Here is a 20,333-nt window from a genome sequence, read left to right on the forward strand (position 1 = left end):
TTTCTATATTATTACATTAAAGTAAAAAAATTGCTAGAGACATATATTTAAACAAGATCATAACTTTTAGAAAGATATTTTTAACCTAACGAAGCTTGTAGTTTAACTAATTTAATAAAACTATTTTATATGAATGGGAAGAACACTTGGAAAATAATATTGAAGAAAAGAATGAAAATATTGTATAATCAAAGTTTTTTACGGCTGCTAACCAAAAAGTTAATAATCACAAATCTATCAATAACAATAATAATATATTGATCGATAGTAATATTTATATTAAATTTATAAATTATAAAATTTAATTAGTTAATGATCTTGAATTAAAGTGCTTTTGAAAGCATAATAAATAATGTGAAAGGATAATGTGAAAAGAAGTGTTATCGTCTAGATACAAGTAGCGTGACCTTTCCTCACGCTCGCAGGAAATCGGCGCTTCCTGAAAGACGTAGAAAAGGTGAGAAGCTGTCAACTCCGTCACGCGTCCAATGGACCATACAGGCGCCCCATTACTCCGGGACTCCAGAGAGAAATAATAAAAATGCCATTAGTGTCTCGCCGTCCCATGATGTTCGACGATGTGAGCGTTCCACCCCAGATTTCAGAACGATATATCTCATCCCCTTCTCGACCACTTTAACGTCTTTGTCACGGACTCTCCCACTTGACGAGGTTAATCCTTCTTTCTGGTCTTCAGCCTTCTTTTTCCTCCTCGGTCCAGCGACCGGGGCCGGACGGCCTTAAAATCCGTTCACGAGCTGGAACGAAAATAATTGCATCGTGATTCTTCCTACTCCTTCGTAGTCTTCTCTTCACCCTTTCCCCTCGCTCTCTCTCTCTCTCTCTCTCTCTCTCTCGCTCGCCATCCCTTGTTTTCTTCTGTCGCTCGCACGCCCTCCTTTTCAATCCAGAGTTAAAAGTATATAAATCCCCAGGCAGTATCGTCGTCGAAAAATAAGATAAAAATCTGGTGGCATCCGGGTCGAGCGGAGAAAACGGTGGAAAAAGGCAAATTCCCGAATAAACACATCCGCGCCTCTTTATGATGGCACTTTGTGGATCCATCCCCGCTCGACGCGCCTTGTGTACCGCGCGTATTATTAACTCAACCACCGGAAAATGTCAACGTAGGCAGTTCTTTTCTTATCTGCTTGCTTTTCTTTTTACCGACGCCCTCTCCCTCTTGTCTTTTATCTTTATTGTTTTGTCTGATTTCATGCAACTCGGCAAATCCAATCTGAGAATGACACCTTCCGCTGATTATCTTCATGAAATGTGTTATGTTTGCGCATATTTATCGTCTTTTCTGCGATATTGTTCTAGTTACGCTATGTATGTGTATGTGGAAAATATTAAATATTTTTTAAGGGAATGCTTTTCTAAAAATATATGTAGATTATTTGCATCATATATATGAATAGCTATCTGCTTTAAAATCTGATACCGTGAAGCTTTCTCCTTTAAGGGAATGAAAATCGCGAAATCGGCTGGCGTACGCGCGATCCTGAATGAACGACTCGGCTTGCAGAGATACGATATCGGATTTCCAAACGTTTTAATCACCGTTTTTCTTTTCCCCTGCCGCGATTTCCTTTCTCCTCCAACGGGGAGAGTCTTCTCGCGGAAAGGAGTTATCACCGAAGGAAGCTACGGGCAACCGACTGTTGGCGTAGACCCGGAAAGGGGCTGGAGGCGCCCAGCGGGGGTTAAAACGACCCCCGTAGCCGAGGCTGAAGTCTGAAAGATAAGGTGCCCCTCTTCTCTTCTCTCGGCCTCCTAGATTATGGAATGGCACTTTAATTACACTAATGGGAGAACCAAATGTTAATTACAATTCGAAGTCTAAAAGAGAGACGATTCGCGAGACTAAAAGAGAGGAGGAGCTTTGCACAAGATGGAGTGAAAGAAAGACAGAAGGAGGTTGCACGAGAAGGGATGGTCCAGGAAAAGAACGAGATGAGATTTGCCTGCGCAGGAGGGTTGCCCTCTGATTAGTATTATTTAATTAAAAATGCCCGATCTCTCACTATCGTTCCTTTCTAATGTCGCAAGACAAGATTTGGAAACTCACTGAGAGGAAGGCGATTATTTCATGTTATTACTTCAGTATTCATAATTTAAAGATTTGTATATAAAATATAATATATATCATTTACTCTGCATTTCGTGTGGAAAGGCCGTGGTACAAACATTATATTCTTGTCATAATCTTTCGATATAATAGCTTTCGGGCTTTTTTTAGTGTGCATAAACAAGTAACTATTTTACGGTAATATTATTTTATTTAATGTAATGTCATCAAACATTATATTGCAAAATTATATATTGTTATTCTATAGCATTTTTCTTTATATTCTTTTTTTTATCTTTAATTTTGCCTTTTCATCTATGCATCATTAAATTACTTTTCATTTTATTTTCTTCAGTACAGTCTTATAGTTTATATCGATTCTTTTAATCAATATTTTATTATAAGATAAAAAGAAGATTTCGACATACATATATGTATAAAAATCGGACAAGTCTATTTTTCTAAATATTACAATGTGCTCAGAAATTCTGAAATTTTCTCATATATATTTTGTTTTATTCTGAATGCTGAAATAAGTAGGAAAATAAATTTTAATTTATAACATCGTATTTAAATTGTACAATTACTATTTTTTTGCTTAAATAACTTTATAAAAGAATGTTGAAAATAAAAGATTTTGCTTCATACTTGTTTTTAAAATTCTTTCAATTTTTAACTGCAATCTCTTTTATTGTTGATGCGACGACATTCTGCGAGACGATGGGGACGACTATCGACGACGGGGAGACGACGCGCGTCGGGCGGGTTTCAATTTAAAGTTGGACGAACGTGTCGAGATTTCAATGTACAAAATGCGTATGCTAAACTCTTCGCACCCCTCGTGACGCGCTCCCGCTTCTCTCCGTCTTTTCGAGGCTGAGAGCTTCGACAGCCGGGGCCCTTGACGGTCGCCGATGGACAAGGTCCACGCCGACGTTGCGACGGCAAAAATCAGCAAGTCTGATCAGTGGAAGCGCCAAGTAGAAAGGGGCGCAAGTAGAACGACACGCTTGTTGTAGCAAGCCCGCACGCGGGACATTCGTCCCGCGTGCACTTTGAAGTTCGCGCCCCCAAAGGACAAATTACTTTTTCGAGGCGGTCACCCGGCCTTGAAACCCTTACAGAGCGCCCTTAGACCCCTTTAATGATCGCTGCCGATCGAAGGTAATGCATATCAATGGACGGGGGATGGCGAAACAAACGTCCGATAGTTCCTAATGACTTTCTGAATTTTACTTTTTAAAATGTCTTTCTCCGCTTTCGTCGCGGTCCGCCTTTTGAGCATACAGTCGCGGCGATATTATTACCATGATTCAAAGGCTCAATATAAACTTTATAACGTTGAGTTACGAGTGCATTTCAATGCAGCTTCAAAGGTTGTTATTCTTTCGTCGATACATGTACATATTTTTTGCTGCTACATAATGTTCAAAATATATGTAATATTGAAATTTATATATATTATTTTTAATTTATCATCATTATTATACGTGATTTATATTATTATTAGTATAGTTTATACATTATTGTTGTTATTTATTTTTAGACATTTATGAAAATGAACTGTTATTGTTAGCCATCTGTTGTCATGTTACGTTCTATTGAGAAATGCTTTTTAGAAATTAAAAAAATATTTTTTAAAAATTAAAAAAAAATACTCTCGTATGTATGTCACGTCGAGAAAATCACAAGTTTTATTTTAAATTTCACATTTATTTATTTACATTATTCATGCAATAAACAAATATAACTAAATACTCATAAATCTATGTTTATTCACACATGTACATATCAGATATCGTCAGAAAGACGACGATTGAGAAAAAAGATGCTTCGGTAGCAGGACTCTGTCTTAGATCGGTGAGAAGTTTTGCCTCGGGATCTGGATTACCGCGTGGCTATGGATAGATTTGAAAATTGTAGGACCCCGAGGGCTTCCCGAGAGAGTGGTATGGCAGGGTAGAGCGTGATTGATTTTGCATACGACACAGATTGGACAGGTTTGAGAAATTGGACTGGTTTTCTGCCTGGTTTAGCCTCTTCGTCTCTCTTTCTCTTGAAAGGTTCTCGCCTATCTACTTTCATTTCTTTTCTCTCCTACTCTCTCTTTCTCCTTTTCCGTCATCTTTTTTTTTCGCGATATTCTGACTTGCGATACGTTCGGACTATGCGTTCGTGTACGTTACAGGCGTGCGTGCATGTAATTCGCATATACTTGCCATATCGTCGTGCGTATTTCTACGCGAAACGAAGAAGGGTTCCCTCTCGTATCTCTTGCAGGGAACGAAGGGGATTGGCCTTGAACGAGCGATTTGTGCGATCTTCGAGGATATATTTATGAGCATTCTAGCCAACCCCGCCAGAACTTTCATATTGCGCTTGCCGTTTCAGCTAGTCAGCTTTGCTTCTAGTAAATTACCGTACATATTACGCGCAACATTTCTGCAATAAATTATTTCTTATTCATTAGATTCTCATTTCTCTCTTATATAGTTTTATGTAAAATAAATGTCGATAACACATATTAAAAATACAAGAAATGAATTTCTTTTCTGAAGAGATTTAATTCTCCCGAATTAATCTTGAATTCAAGATCTCTAGAACTAAAGGAGAATGTGTACAAATCTCTCAGTAGATTCTATAAGCCTTTCCATTGTGACGAATATTTTACGCTTAATTCAGCGTAAAATGTATGACGTATTATAATGAAACTTCGAATTTCATGTGCGATGGATGGAAAACGCATCTCAAAGCGGTACAACGTGTGATCATGCGGGAAGGTTGAGGAGGGATTGTTGAGCCATCCGGGGTCGCTCTCGTCTGCCGTTATCCGCCGACGTCGGAGTGGATAACAGGCCGAACGATTTATTCTAAACCTTTATCCGGGGGCGCCCTCCAAATTTATGAAAGAAGACGCCCGTTTAACCGACTCGCTCAGTCATCCCTCACCGCGGTGGTGAAGCCACCCTTCCATGCCTGTCTTCCACGCCTTTCTCCGTTACTCTCTCGCGCGCGAGACTCCCTACCCGCTTTAGCTTCTCCCTCGGCTTGGCTCGGCTCTCCCGTGCTCGCATGTCAGCCCTTTATTTTATACCGAAGCGAGTCGGTCCGATTTGGTCCTAATATTAAAGGGGATGGCCTGCCCTTAGCGCGTGATCGGGATGCCAAATCTATTCGATCCCATTCGCGATTCCAGAGTCTTCCTTATACATGAACGAAACGAGTTTCAAGCGACTCGGAACTCTTCTTGCTGCGATTAACTCGTTAAATAGAGGCAACTGTTGTTACTTTATTAATTACAGAATAATAAAATATAAATATAAATAATTTTTTTTTATATGTAACATTATTTTATAATGTAATAATTATTTGGGGTATTTTTATTGAAACTAAATGATATTAAAATTAAATATCATGGTAAATATAATTTTTATTCCGTTTTTCTATTTGTGCAATACTTGATTTTGATTATCGAATTAAACATCAGTACGCTAAATTTATATATTTTTATTGTATTCCCGTTATATACATATATATATATATATATATATATAAGAAATATTAAGTTTATAAAATCTATCCTTCTGATAATAGCCATTAAAATAAATGATTCAAACGTTATTGTTTGCTACTTACAAGTGAATTATTCGCTCGTCTTATAATTTAAAATAGTGCACAATTTGATTTAGTCACGACACATCTGTCTTCCCACATTACTTGAGTTCGTTCTTAATGTAGTACATGCAATTAAAGGTATGCTTCGTTTATAAATTAGAATTGACGTCGAAGGAATAATTTCACGTAATTCATTCCTTTTTTTTGCAGTTATACCTGAGCAAAACACGGCAGGCTGCCTTTTCGGCCGATTTGCAGCAGTCTCTCTCACGAACAGTCAGTCCAACCGCACGCCAGCAAGGTAAGTTTTTATCTTACTATTTTTGCAGCACGCGAGCCTTCTCTCTTTTTCTCTTCTCTCTCGTATTTTTTCAACTAAATGAAAAGTGATTTATCGCGCGGAACTTTCGGTTTGCGTCACAATGGTCCCCGTCGTTTTCTCGTCGCTCTCGAGAAACTTTCGGTGCACATGCAATTTTATTGCTTAATATTCTAATGGCCTATTTTTCACTTTACATAAGAGAATACCCCGATGATATCCCGATGCACTGAGGAAACATTAATTATGCGCAAGTTTTGATAAGAATTTCAGTTTATGTAACAGTGGAATTCTCTCTTTATTATGACTATATAAAAATTAAATTATCTCAACTCTTAATGTCTAATGAATTTTTATTAAGTTTGAAATTATCTGAGAAAAGAAGGGGTTTATATATGTATCCTTGGCAACTTACTTTGATAAAATTATTTAATTTTAGTTTATAAATTAAAAAAATTCTATATTAAAAATATATTCACTTGGTATTTATAATATTTTCCGTTAAAATAAAAGTTTGAGAAGACAGAATTATTCAGCTTTATCAATGAATGATTATTCTCTTTTATGTTTTACGATTTTCATGAGTTTGATTGCGACTGTAAGAACAATGATTGAAGGAAGCCGCGGTACAAAGCACTTTCATTGTATATAGAGTCCCTCGATAGCAGATGGCATAAATAATCTAATGAGTTGGGAAACTAACATGATTGCGTTTCCTAAGAATAATGTCCTGCTTCTAGACACGACATGCGTGGAATTTAGGAACATGACATCACGACAATGATCGTAGCTTTCATCCAGAACAAAAATCGCGTTGAAAGTGATCTCTTGTGATAGCGGCACTTACTGCGATCAAACTTTCTTCTCTCCCTTTCGTAGAAAATAGTTGTGGACGAGTCAGCTATACCCACGTCACGATTATAAGTGATCTCGATTGTTTTTGTCTATGAATTATGGCTAGGTTATTATCGACGCGTTTTTATTTTTATTTAGTTGGATAAGAAAAAATCCATGATTTAAAATTTCAGTTACGATATTAGCTATTTCGACAATCGATTTTGTCTTTGGAAATTATATTGTATTATATCGAATTATATATATATATATATATATATATATATATATATATATATAATATAATTTAAAAATCGATTATATTATGTCTGAATTCTAATTCGTTTGAATAAATAAACTACGTGAAGTTTAAGTATATGTTTTGCGTATGTAAAGAAATAAAATCATAACTTTTGGTCAAAATATTATCGATCGAAAATTCAGAGCCTTACAAATTCAGAGTCTCGAGAAACCGGTCAAACAGCCGGACCCAAGCCCTTCCCTTTGGAAAGGCGAACAGCTCTCGACTGGAAACAAAAGCCCGGCGTTTCAATTAAACCCTTTATTAGTTAGCGATAATGGGGCCAGCACAGCAGGTCGGACATCGCCTGGCCGGTCGGTCTCTTAACCGGAGGTTACAGGGTTGTTTGCGCGGATCTCTCCGGCTCTCACGATATTGAGGGCTGACTAGGCAGTCTTTACCTCCTTGATGTTTAGAATCGCTCGCCTGTCGGCCAGCTCGTCCGCCCTTTCTCGAATCTGAGCTGCGAGGAAGGCCGTCTCGCGCCTTGCCGGACTACGCCGATTGATTTTCTTGCGCGTTGTGCAAGTTCAACGAGGATAAGCGGAGAAATCGAGAGACGCGCAACTCTCCTCTAACCGGCAGGACAAAACGAGAAGGCGCGCAAGGGCGAGGAGAGACGGGCCGAAGCGGTCGAGCCGGGAGCCGGGAGGAGGAATTTGTCGCTGAGGAGAGCAGGTCGCAGCAGTCGCCTGCGGCGAGCCGCAACGATCCTCTCGTCCTCCTACCCGTCGTACGCTACCGCACGATACTGGAGAGAATGAAAGAGAGATAGAGATAGAGAGAAGCGGGGAAAGAGAGAGAGAGAGACAGAGAGACAGAGAGGGAGAGAGAGAGAGAGAGAGTCTGTCGCTGCTACTGCTATTGCTTCACGGGACCGTTCGAAACTAACTTAGGGCCGCCGAAACTACACTCGCTTCCCGCGCCGCAAAACGAACGGCACGGCTAACAAGGCGGGCACACGAAATACATTGGATATTGATTCGCGAGGGAGAAACGACAGGGTGAAGCGCCGGTGAATATTTCTCAGATGTTTGGCGTGGATGCGCGATAAACGGCGAAAAGGAGGAGGATTCATGGTTTTAAGAGTTACGATACCTAATGTCATTTTGTGGCTTTCAAGCTAGAACAACAATGTATATACATATACGTTTATATTGTACTTGTCATCTTGCGTTTGTTTCAGTTTTTAATACATTGTTGATTCTCATCTATCTTTGCAAATACGGTTCTTTAAAATTGTTCTTGATTTATTAAGAGTATCATTAGTAACTAGTTGCTTTTTTTAGAATAATTTGAAATAAATCTATCGCGACGATATCCGTCAATGAGAATTTTGCAATAATAACTGGCGTTCTCCATATCGTCGTACGATCGTCCACGTGGCCTGGTAAATTGCATTTATGTCACGTCGTCTCGATCCATATAGTCCACGAAATCGGTTTTAGTGTAAACGAGGAAAGCCGGGCTAAGGGTCTCAAGCCGGGTTCGGCGGCTTCGGCTGGGTGGGAAGGTGCGGCAGGAGAATGGCTGCGACATCTTGTATTGTCAGATCCCAACGCGACAAATTCATAATTGCGTTAATGCGGGTACGGCGAGGGTTCTTGCCGCAACCACCGCAAGGCGCGCCATGGCGTCTTGCGGCTATAAGAGAGGACGATATAGCGCATGAGAGGTGGCGAGAAGAGAGGGTTCGGGGCGGCAGGAGACGGTAGAGAGCGGTCCCTTCTGGTACGGGCTCGTTAATCTTCGGAGGATTACGCCAGAAGGAAGTATCGCCATTGTGCAGGACGCTACTCCTCGAGTCGATAATTATTAATTAAATTGGCCGAACGGGCCACTCTGCGATTTATCGACTTATCGAGCGCTGTAAACGATATTGCGGCGATATTGTCCCAGAAACCAGAAAGCGACAAATTTTTTGACAACTTCTGAATGTGTGTGTGTGTTAATTTATTAATTATGCAGGTAGAGAAAAACTTACATGTTTTATTAATTATATTTATCCACTGTGTACTATGCGTATGATAAAGATGATGAGTCCTATCGATGACAAAAAAACCTTGAATATAATTACATTTTACAATTGAATACCTTTTCTCTCCCTACATATGTATATAAATTTGTTCTACTACTTGTATTAAAATTAATTAATTTACATATCTAAATTTCTCGATTGCAGTTACCATACAGGTTGTATTTATCTTGATTAAATACGACGTTCAACGAAACATGGACTATTTTACAATATTTTAATCAGAGGGAAATTCGTTTGTATTCCCTGTACCTGTCTGGGTTAAACCAATAGGAACGGTCATTCCGAACGTCGGAAACGCTACCGTCCAATACTAAATAAAAGGCCGGGCGCGGTGAAAAAGCTCAACTTGCAGGTGCTTCATTTCAAATGGTCGTAGACAATTGAATCATCGTCAAATCGTGACGGGAGGGTCATCAAATCTGCACGAACGGGCATGAGAGCGCGACGAGAGAAAGGGTTGTGCCCGCCTGTTGGCCAGTCAGGCGGGAGTAAAAAGGACGGAATTGCAGAAACGGGAGAGAACGGGGATAGCGGCGAACGAACGGGCCGAAATAAAACAGTGATATCGAGGCATTTCACGCACGAGCGAGAGCGTTTAGCAGATTCAACGTGCGTGCCGGCACTCCGCCGTTTTCCTGCCGCGGTGAAACGTCCCTCTCTCCTTTTCCCGTCCTCTCCTTGACGGCTCTCTCTCTCGTCCTCTCCATTTCTCTTCCGCTCGCACCTCGACGTGCTCTTTACCCTTTTTTCTCTCTCTTGCTCTATCACCTACACCCTCACCGGGTTTGGCTGAAAAATACTGCTCTCGCTGACACCTGTAGCTTCGACGTTCTACATATGTGCGCACGTAGCACGTTGAGTTGCCGCCATCGACGAGTGGAAGAAACGAGGGATGCGGCGAAATGGATAGTTGACGATGTTGAAAATTGTCATAAAATCTATCGAGCGTAATGCAATGTGTGATCGAGCAACGTAGCTCGTTTACCATCAATGCGACAAGTGTTTAACGCCTTCAAAAGTAATCGTATTATATTAATAGACGAATTTATTTTTTCCAAACATTGTAGGGTACAAAATAACCGTCTTGATATGAATTTTTGTAATTTTAATTTCTAAACTGCTGTGAGAAGTGAGAGAATTATATGTATGTGGGAGCTTATTTAAAAATATAAATAATTATTTAATTAATATCATCGACTTTGTAAAACTTGTAAATTTTAATCACATATTCTATTGTAAAGATATAATTTTCGGTCTTTATGTGAAATTTCGTAGTGTTATCGCGGTATATTCGAATACGAACACTGTGATAAAAGGGGACAAGCTCCACAAGTGGCGGACTTTACGGGACTTAAGTCTAATCCTTGTAATTACTCGATTCTTTTCTTTCTACCACGGATCTGTCTACTTTGTTTTTACGTGTCATCCCATAGCTAGATTGCCTCCTGGATCTATGTTGAGATTGATAATTGTATGTTTATGAAAATATTTATCAAGTGATATTTATCAATTCTGGTGACCTTTTCAATCAAGACTTTTTTTCTTCAAATCTCTTTATCATATTCTTTTTTCTTCTTCTTTGATTTATTTTAGGACTGCGTCCTGTATCCTATCCACCGTGCCTCTTCTCCTGTGATGTTGACGTCCAGCTCTCAGACCATCTTTTCAGTCGTTCCTGTGGTCTAGAGAACTTTACTTTTCTGTTCTTGGCGATCTTTGCTATCCGGTCATCATCCATTCTGCCCACGTGATTTCTCCACGCTCGTCTTCTTCTCTGGCCCACCTCACAACATCCTGTATCCCACAGGTATTGCAGATGTCCTTACTTTGTACTCGATCCTACAGGAAATTGCCTGTAATTCAGCTTAAGGTTTACCATTATATTCTTTATGGTTTGATAATGTTTATAAAGAAATTTAAACACATATTTATTTACTGTGTCTGCGATTATATATTCCGAATCTGATATAAGTATAATATTAATCAAGTAGCATTATATAAAAATATAAAGATATAAAAGTAATCGAATTGATATTTTGAAACAATATTGTGATTCTTTATTTACACAAATTATTGTCAATTTTTAAAAATTGCAAAATTAATTATTTTATTATTTTATATATCATATGCGAAATCTTTTCATTTTACAAACAATTAATAACAAATTTATCTCTTATCATTTTTGTATATAGAAATATAACATGTTTTATTTGATGACAATTTGTTGACTGCTTTTAAGGATTAAGAATTCACGAGATGTGAAACATAGACACATTGTCATTTAACGTTGATAAGGAAGCGATGGCGAATCCGCAACGTTGGACAATTAATCGATACGACACGCTACGAAATCGTGAATCTACCACGCTCGAGGTGACAAAAGCGCGCAAATAGAGGGGTTGCCTCGTCGCGGGTGACCGACAACGTGCGCACACGAGCAACCCCTAACGCGGGCGTGAAATCAGGCGCCGGCCAGGACGTCCGCTCGACTCGGCGGCCGACGGACAATAAGAATCGATATCTTAATTAACGAACGCCAGTGGGTCCGATGAGCGAACTTCTCGTCAGGCAGAAAGGGAGAGTCAGAGAGTGCGGTGAAGAGGCGGAGGGGAGAGAGGGAGAACGAACGCAGGGAGGATCCGGACCCGCGTTTTCGATGGGGTAGCAACGGCGGACGCCTGACCGGAAGCGAGAGTCTGCAGAGCCCTGCGGACCTCGTTCTACCGGAAGCGCCATTCACGCGGCCCTCTCGCTCTCGTCCGCCTCTTCGCCGACGCGGTCGTTCGTCGTGGTCGTCGTCGTCGCCGCCGTAGTCGCCGACGCTGATACGTTTCTGAATAAACAATACACCCACCCCACGGCCGCAACCCTCGAAAAAGTTTGGCCGATGGTGCCGCCAAAAAAAGATCCGCGTCGATGGTAAACTGAATTTTTTGTACGATATTGTTCGTGCTTGCGATATTTTGGAACATCTCGGTAGTTTGTGGAAAAAGAATGACCAGTTTTTTTTTTAAATAGAGATAAAAAATTAATATAGATTAAAAATGAAATTTTAGAGATAGCGTAAAATTTAATTTTATTAAATAATGATAAGAAGAGTTTTGATTAGAATTAGATATTTTTCGATTATCTGCGTATTTTTTACAATATTAAAAAAAGGTTTTAATTAACGATGGTGAATTGAAATGTTTCATTGATAACGTATTTTTAATGTTTTTATGAATATTAATGAATTATAACACGAACAAATGGATTAGCATAAATTATTACGATACTCTAATGAGTTAAATGTTTCACTAATATAAAAGATTTTCGTGTCTGGGACGTAAATAATATTTTATCAAGTTATGTTTGCGAGCGGAAATACAGATTTCCTTCCGATATGACAAGCGTCTCTCGTCTATGACGAACTGCTCTGGCGGCGCCATATCCTCAGAGATTGAGATATCCCCGAGAACGTCCGGCCCGATTAATATCGCCGCGAAGGAAACGAGCGAGGCTGGGTAAATTAACGAATTGGAGGGTGCTCTTTCCAGGGCGCTTTTACCGCGACTGGCTAATCCGATAAAGTGGCAGCTTCGCACGAACTTCTTTCTTCTCGCTGACATTTCGTCCGATGGGATATGACACTAAGTATTCTATATTGACTAATAAACCGCTATCTTGCGGCCTCCCCGCTAAACAAAGCTTCACTTCTTTCTTTCGTTTGTTCGTAATCGTACTTCATCTCGGGCTCTTGGTTTGCACTTCACAGATGTTTAATGCATTTCCGCACGACGTATTCGATCTAAAAGGACCGAATAGTCGAAACTGTTCGTGCGTACTTCAAATACGAGACTCGCGTGAATTTTCCTCCTCCTTCTCCTTCTCCTCGCGATCTTCGTTCACACTCTCGGTGTTTTCGCTCCGCTCGCTCGGGAATATCCTGACGTAGGACACAGCTCGGAGAAACCTCGTCAAGGCCGCATTGGCGGACGCCTCAATCAGAACTCGCTTTGGAACCCAATTTCACGAGAGAGAGACTATTTGCGCGTGCTTTGGCCGGCAGTAGGTTTGACCTCTCGTTAATCACCAAAGGACCCGAAGCACGAAGGCGAGTCGAACAAGCTGTGTAGTTGACCGCAATGGCTGACCGTTGGCCCGATGGACAAACCCTTAAGGTTACCGAGACGTAGGGTGGTACCTAACCAATAGCGTATCTGCTTTCTAATAAAAGTGGAAGCGTCCGTTTATTTTTCTAAAATTATCATGAAATTTATTCCGCGATTATGCTGATAGTTTGACGTTATTCTCGCGTTGATCGAATCGGTTGAATGAGTCAATGTTTGGATTGTAAGCGATACATTTGCTACTGTAAGCGATACGTAGTGCAACGATTTCACGCAGGTTCAGGCATCGCCCGGAGCAGTCCTCGTTGGCTTGTACACGACGCCTAATCGCTGTATTAGCTGGCTTTGTGGTTAAGCTATGCTATTGCCGAATTAGGGTGATTCGCTTCGAAACACACCCTCTCGCGTGTACACCATCTAGGTGAGCATAACGCACGGTATATTTCTGTATTTTTACCTCGCAACATTTGCCTTATTTAGAGTCGCTTGTCATATTTTGAATATTTTAGGAGAAACTGTTCTTTTAAATTCTTAAATTACGTACATATTGAAAAAAATTTATATTTGCTAGTTTTTTAGAAAAATTTGCATTTAATAATAGAGTATATTTAATGGAAATGTTTTATGTTTATATAACATGTTAGTTTCTCTAAATAATAATTAAGTATAACATGGTGCAAGGTGTTACCTTCATTAAAACTTTTACCAATTAATTGTATCTTCTTCGTCGTTTTATTATTTACATAATCTTAAACATGGAAAAGTAATATGCCGTATAATTAGCCGTTTATAATTAAAAATTTAATAATGAGTAGCGAAAATATTTATTTTTTATTACAGAAATTTTATTTTGCAGAGAATAGTAAAATCTCTCGAGTTATTTTGATGAAGCCTGACGATATATGGTTTAGACAGATTTGCATAGCTCGCTATATGTTAGACCGCCATAGTCTCTTGGCGCATATCGTTTGTTGGTTTTGCGGTGTACCATAACGCTGCCTTCCTCGTAACCTCTTTCCCTTCTCTTGGGAAAAGCGAGCTTTCGGCAACATCGTTCAGCAAAGGGCTCTTCCATCATACGTCTCGTAGTAGACATATATAGAATAAAATCTGATCACAAGATTTACGAGAAATATATATTTTTATAAATCTACGATATCTACGAGAAAAAATAACAAACATCCAATTTAAAGATGTTTATAGAACATTTGTGAGTAACATTTCATCTATAAATGCATTTTCTCTGGAAGAATTTTTATTTAAATTTTCCGTCGATATTTCTTCTCTCTATTTCTACAATTTATGTCATGTGTTACAACATTATCAAAATCTGAAATTAAATATAAAAAGGATTGAAAAAGAATTAAAGTTGCAATCTAGTGTTTTAAAGTATTGTTATATTTCCTTACATCAACACCTTGAAATTATTGCTTGATTACGTTGGAGACGAATAAAAAGCCCGCCGTTCCCTTCGGTTCAGCTTTTGACCTCGGTGAGAGTGTTCCTGGAGGTGATTCGACCGCAGGATCCACCAGAGAACGAGATGGATGAAGACGGTAGGAGGGGGGACGGGGGGTGCGAGAAAGGACAAGCGGAAGCACACCGCGGGGGATAAACAGAGGTGACGTAATTACCGAGATTAATGCGGCCTTGAGCTTTCGGTGGCAACCGAACCTCCCGGTGCTTGCTTTTATCTCGTGAGCTATCATCCGGTCTCGCTTCTCTTGCTCCTTCCTCTCCCCCTTCGCCTCCGGAAAGTAATTTGAGGACGAGAGGGAACGGTTTTAAATTTTACTTATCCGTGAGACTTAGATTTACTTGCACCAGTAGTGCCGCGGGCGACCAACCCCATTTTTGTAGATCTGTCACGCTGCGAGTTTAGCCTTCGAAGATAATATTATTATTATGTATTTGTTACGTCAATATTTTATGCATAATAAATATCAATGGCTTTAATTCTACTCGTATGATTGTAAAAATTAGATAATAAAAATAGAACAGAAAAGAAAGAAACGTCAACTTAAAATTCTTTATTTTAAAAAAAAAGTGTATTTTTTTATTTTATTTAGAAAAATTGCTTCTTGATATTTCCTTCTGTAAAATATAGGTATATTATATTAAATATAATATATTCCAACTATTTATTCTGAATAATTCTTTTGCAGTGTAAAATATAAAATTATCATTTATTTGAATGAGACAAATATAAATGAAATCATTAAGCGGTGTTATACTTTTGTGTCGAATAAGACACAGATCTGTTATATAATAATATAAATTTGTAATTAGAATGATTGAAATTTGTGAGTGTTTCCGGGAATCTTTTAAACAACTGAGAAGAATTTTTGCCAACACTCATGGCTTTCTGCAGCAATTCTCGTTGGGCGTCGTCAGATTTTCCACGAGACGACACCCGTAGTAGCGGTCGAGTGCCGAGATTTCTCGGTCTCTCTCCACAGGCAATCTGAGAGAAGGAAAGAGAGAGAGAGGGAGAGAGAGAGAGAGAGAATGGGGGAAGAGGACTTCCTCTTTTCACCAAAAACACCGGGCGCGGCTGCTCTTCCTCCCGCACTTCATAGAAGAGAGCCACTATTCACGTCGCCTCACGACACCCCTTTCTTTCCAACCCTCGCTACCCCTCGTTGTCGTACTTCGCGTTGTCGTCGTCGTCGTCGTACACCGTTGCCTGCTCGAGACAATGATATCGCAGGAAAAGAGGAGAGCGTCTCGGTCCGCTTTACAACTCCCGGCGGGGCCGACGTTACCGGGGCGAAATTAATATCATAAATAATATCGTAAAAAAAATACAACCCGCAGCGCCCGCCGCCGTCACGCCGGCGTTACCCGCGAAACGTTTCTCTCGCGTCTTGATAAAGGAAGCGGGAAGCGGGAAGCGGGAGAAGCGGTTGTGAAAAAGAGAGAAAGAGAGAGAGAGAGAGATAGAGAAGAAGGAGAAAGCAAGGAAGGGACCTCTGCGAGAAGGCGTCTCCTTCTTAGGGGAAGTCGAAGTGCCAGTAAGATCTCGGATTAAGCCGAGCAACGTACCAAGCGCTTTCTCAGAGCACATAATCTCGAAATGCGACAGCTTTATTTTGAGAGAATTTGAATTCATTTTTATGCCACTTTTTAGTCGCGAGATACAGCGTGACTTGAAATAATACTCGAAAAGGAAATGTATGATACCCTCTCATCATAATATCGTCATCGCGCATGAAAATAATTGATCTAACAAATGACAGTTTCTTTTCTTCAAAATTACTCGAATAGTACAAAGAAGCGAGTTGTTATTTTTAATAACGCCGAGAAAATTAATAAACTCATTACTGAAACCTCGTTTAATGAATATGTTAAATGTCTCAAGATACATATATATACATAATGGTTTTATTAAAAAAGAAATTATTTTTTAGATTAAAAGCTGCATTTAATAATATTGTCATTGAATCACATTATTTTTTTTACAATTAACTGATCGCAACGTAATTAATTACTATCAAGCGCTATTATTCGTTGTATTAATTTCACGCTTTATGACTCTCGATGGCACATATTATGCATCGTTTGCTACGCATAGCATTAGGACTCATCTTCCTCCGCCTCTCCCATCCATTTCCTCCTTCGTACCTTCTAACTAACAAAAGCTCCGTATCCCGCTTCGCGTTCAGTACGACAACTGGCTGCGATACACTGCGACGGGTATATATCGTCGGCGCGTGTAACGGTCGTAGCCACCCTCCTCCTCGCTCATGTGGCTTGATGTTTCTCGCCGAGCAGCAATATAATCACCCTGATGGCACAAAGCGGCTACCCCTACGGCGGCAGCCTCGCCGCGCCTTCCGCGCCATCAAACGCTGATGATACAGACGATACGACGTATGTATACGCGACGACGCTAATTCGCGTCATTGTCGCCGTTTCTTGCATGAAACTAGGCGAAGCCACAGGTAGCTAAGACTCATCCCTGCACAATTTGCGTGTAGCTGTCTCGCTGTCTGTCGAACACGAGCGCGAGATATTGTCCGAATAGACTAACAATTGTGCTCGATAAACGATGATAGTTGAAGCACTGTTTCGTTGCAGATGGAAGAAAACGGGGGATTCGTTCGCGATAGGGAACGCCATAATATGTATGTACATAGTATGAAAAGTTTGGAATTATTCGGATGCCAACAAACTTTATATATAAATTTTTGGTTTAATGATTGTGAGATAACATTTTTCTGTAAAGTAAAAAAAATAATTTTTTACTATAATCAAAAAGACAAGTGTCAAAACATTTTCAGTTGCTTTGTGAATTTGAAAATTGAATTAAGACAAGATATTCAATATTAATATAATAGCAATCTTCAGCATAGGTTCTCAATTATATTATATCGATTTAATGGCATAAATATTAATATTAAATATTATAAGTTAATATATTAGTCTTCTTGAAACAAATGTTAAAATTTTGTTGTACAAAAATACATTATCAATTTTTTGAGGAATTTTGCGATAAAGATATTTTAATTACATGACTATTAATACAATTTGTATTTCCATCATACAATTATATACATATTTTACATTATATATTTGTATTAGATTCCTACTCTCTCTTTCTTAAACAAATTTATGTCATATTTATATTGAAATTACTACTTATCAGTGATAATACACTGATTTTATTTTAGAGAATACGTCGAAGCGCAATGTTAGCAACGATTGCCGACAAAATATGACTTTGAAAATCTGTTTTATCGAATACTTCAAGTAAAGCTGTAATAGTGACCTCGCTCGAAGGAGTAGCCGCTCATTAAGATTCTGGTTGTTTGCCAGGATGTCGGACTTCGAAGATCTCTTCCGCGAATAATTGCACCCTCAAAGGGTTAGTCATTGGACTGTAGCCCGCGGCAAACCTAAGAACCTTAAATCTCCAGAGAGCATCGCGCCTTTTCGCCTTTTGGGGAAGGAGACGTCTTTTCCTCGAGAAGCAGGGTTGCCGTCTAATGGAATTAAAACTAAGCCTATACAGAGAGCCCCGCCGTTCGTTTATCATGATAAATATCTCGTTAGATTCTTTCGTACCTGTTGACAGTAGCGTATTTCGTCGTCAAGGATTTGAGAATTTTTTTTTTTATCTTAAACGCTGTATTTTTGGTTGATTTTCACGCCAAAGTAATATTTTTCTTTATCTATACTGGGTTAAAGCAGAATATTTTTTGCTATTAAATCTGTGCCGTTTTTTATTTTCCGCAGAATTCACTTTTTCTATTGAGACTCGTTCAAGCAATTCAGTTGAATATATGAACGATCATTGCATCTGGGTAAATGGGTCAGAAACTATCGTCGTGCACTTCCAAGCCATCTAACATGATGCCAGATTAAATTGGCTCTGGCTAGCAAATAATTCCTTACGCGGTATACTTGCTAACATCTTTTTTTGTTTTTATATATAACACGATTTGTAGGATATTATTTTTCAATATATAAATTATCTATAAGTATTTGGAAATCTATAAAAGTGAGAAAAGAGTTTATATAAAAAAATATTAGAAATGAAAGGATTAATATGATAAAAAGTAAAATAGCTTATTCTTTAATCTCGCGAAAAGTGTATTGGTTTGCAATCTAGCAAGACACTTTCATCGCGTTTCCCGGACGGCACATTGATTGCCATCTTGAAAATTATATGAAGATATTCAGTCGCTATTGAGAATACGCGACATTTTATTTTTAACCGTCCGGCTTCGGGTATCTTATCGTAACTTTAGTAGCATCGTAAAGCGTGAGTACATAAACGAACTAAGTCAATAACCGGTGGAGAAGTTCCCGCGGGCAAGACTTTACTACAATTCGCATTTTCATGGCGGATGGAGTTACGGTTTATTAAAGGGAAAGAAGACGTTCGTGAACGGCTGTTTTTTCGTACGAGGTGTCGCGCATTCAGATAATGCTTATTGATGAAGAAACTAAAACTATATTTATTTATCTAATATAAATTTCCAAACATTCTATCGCAATTTTAAATAGCTTAATTTTTTACAAGAAAGAACAGAATTAATTGCGCTTTTACATTGATATTAAATAACCTTTAAATTTTGCGAAAAACTTTCTTTCGAAACTATCATTAGACACATAATGGAGTGAAACTCTTATCTAATTTTCTTCGTCTAATAGAAAAGCTATTTGAAAGCAAATCTGCGTTAGAAACCGCTAGGACACAATTAATTATGTCGGTGAAGTTGACCCTCGTCCTCGCATATCCCACATTTTATTGCCTTCTACAGGCTGTCGCACGCGGTTGCGCCTAGGAGACCCGACAGTTTTCGGTAATACCGAAACGGTAATGCGAATGCAGGGAATGCAGGAAGGTACCCGGACCCTCGGTTGGATCTTGGTGGTGAATTTGCGCCATAGAATTCGCGAGCTATTCGTGGAGCGCGAATTTTCCTCGATAGGTCGCTAGGTTGGCCGGTTAACATCCGGCTAGGATAGCGAGAGATAACTGGGCCGGCACACCGAGAACGGGATGAATAATGAAGTGAGTCGCGCTTTGCCCGGAAGGCCAGAGATTCACCCGGGCCCGGTCTAGACCCCGAGATTAGCTCTGAGTTATGGCGTTAAGATCACATCTAATTGTATCAGTTCGGGCCACCCGAACCGAGGCCTCTATCTACCTATCCATCTGTAGCAGCTCGCGCGAGCGCCGCTATAACCTGCTTACTCGGCCCTCCTTCCGCGTCTCTTCCGCGCCATTGACCGGGACCTTAAACGCCGGTCGACCATCGATTTGCTTAATCTTGCGCTTTGCGAGGACTTTACCAACTCGCGGTTCCCTCACTCCGTTACGACTTCGCTCGACGCGCTTTACCGGGATTCGCCTCGGTTACTTATCAGCAGTTTCCTCCTTCCTCTCTTCTCGTATTTGTCTTATTAATTGAATTTTAATGTTTGCGCCCTAGTGCAAGTTTCGAGTCGCACGTGAGAGATGAAGATCATCGGCTTGCATTAAACAAACGAACGTTGAGCTTTGTAAATTGTGGTCACGATACGACGTAGCATAG

The 20,333-nt window shown here is 39.6% G+C and overlaps 1 protein-coding gene across 11 annotated transcripts in view; it reads left to right on the forward strand.

The window, feature by feature from the left end:
* The window catches only part of LOC140668098 (uncharacterized), a 288,817-nt gene that overhangs the window by 161,480 nt on the left and 107,004 nt on the right, over positions 1-20,333 (forward strand). For all 11 annotated transcript variants that reach the window (XM_072896707.1, XM_072896709.1, XM_072896708.1 and 8 more), the window contains one exon: positions 5,897-5,987. In XM_072896707.1, coding sequence (XP_072752808.1) covers positions 5,897-5,987 — 91 coding nt within the window. The remainder of the gene's footprint in view (positions 1-5,896; positions 5,988-20,333) is intronic.

This window comes from Anoplolepis gracilipes, chromosome 7 (genome assembly GCF_047496725.1).
Source record: "Anoplolepis gracilipes chromosome 7, ASM4749672v1, whole genome shotgun sequence".
Taxonomy (NCBI): domain Eukaryota; kingdom Metazoa; phylum Arthropoda; class Insecta; order Hymenoptera; family Formicidae; genus Anoplolepis; species Anoplolepis gracilipes.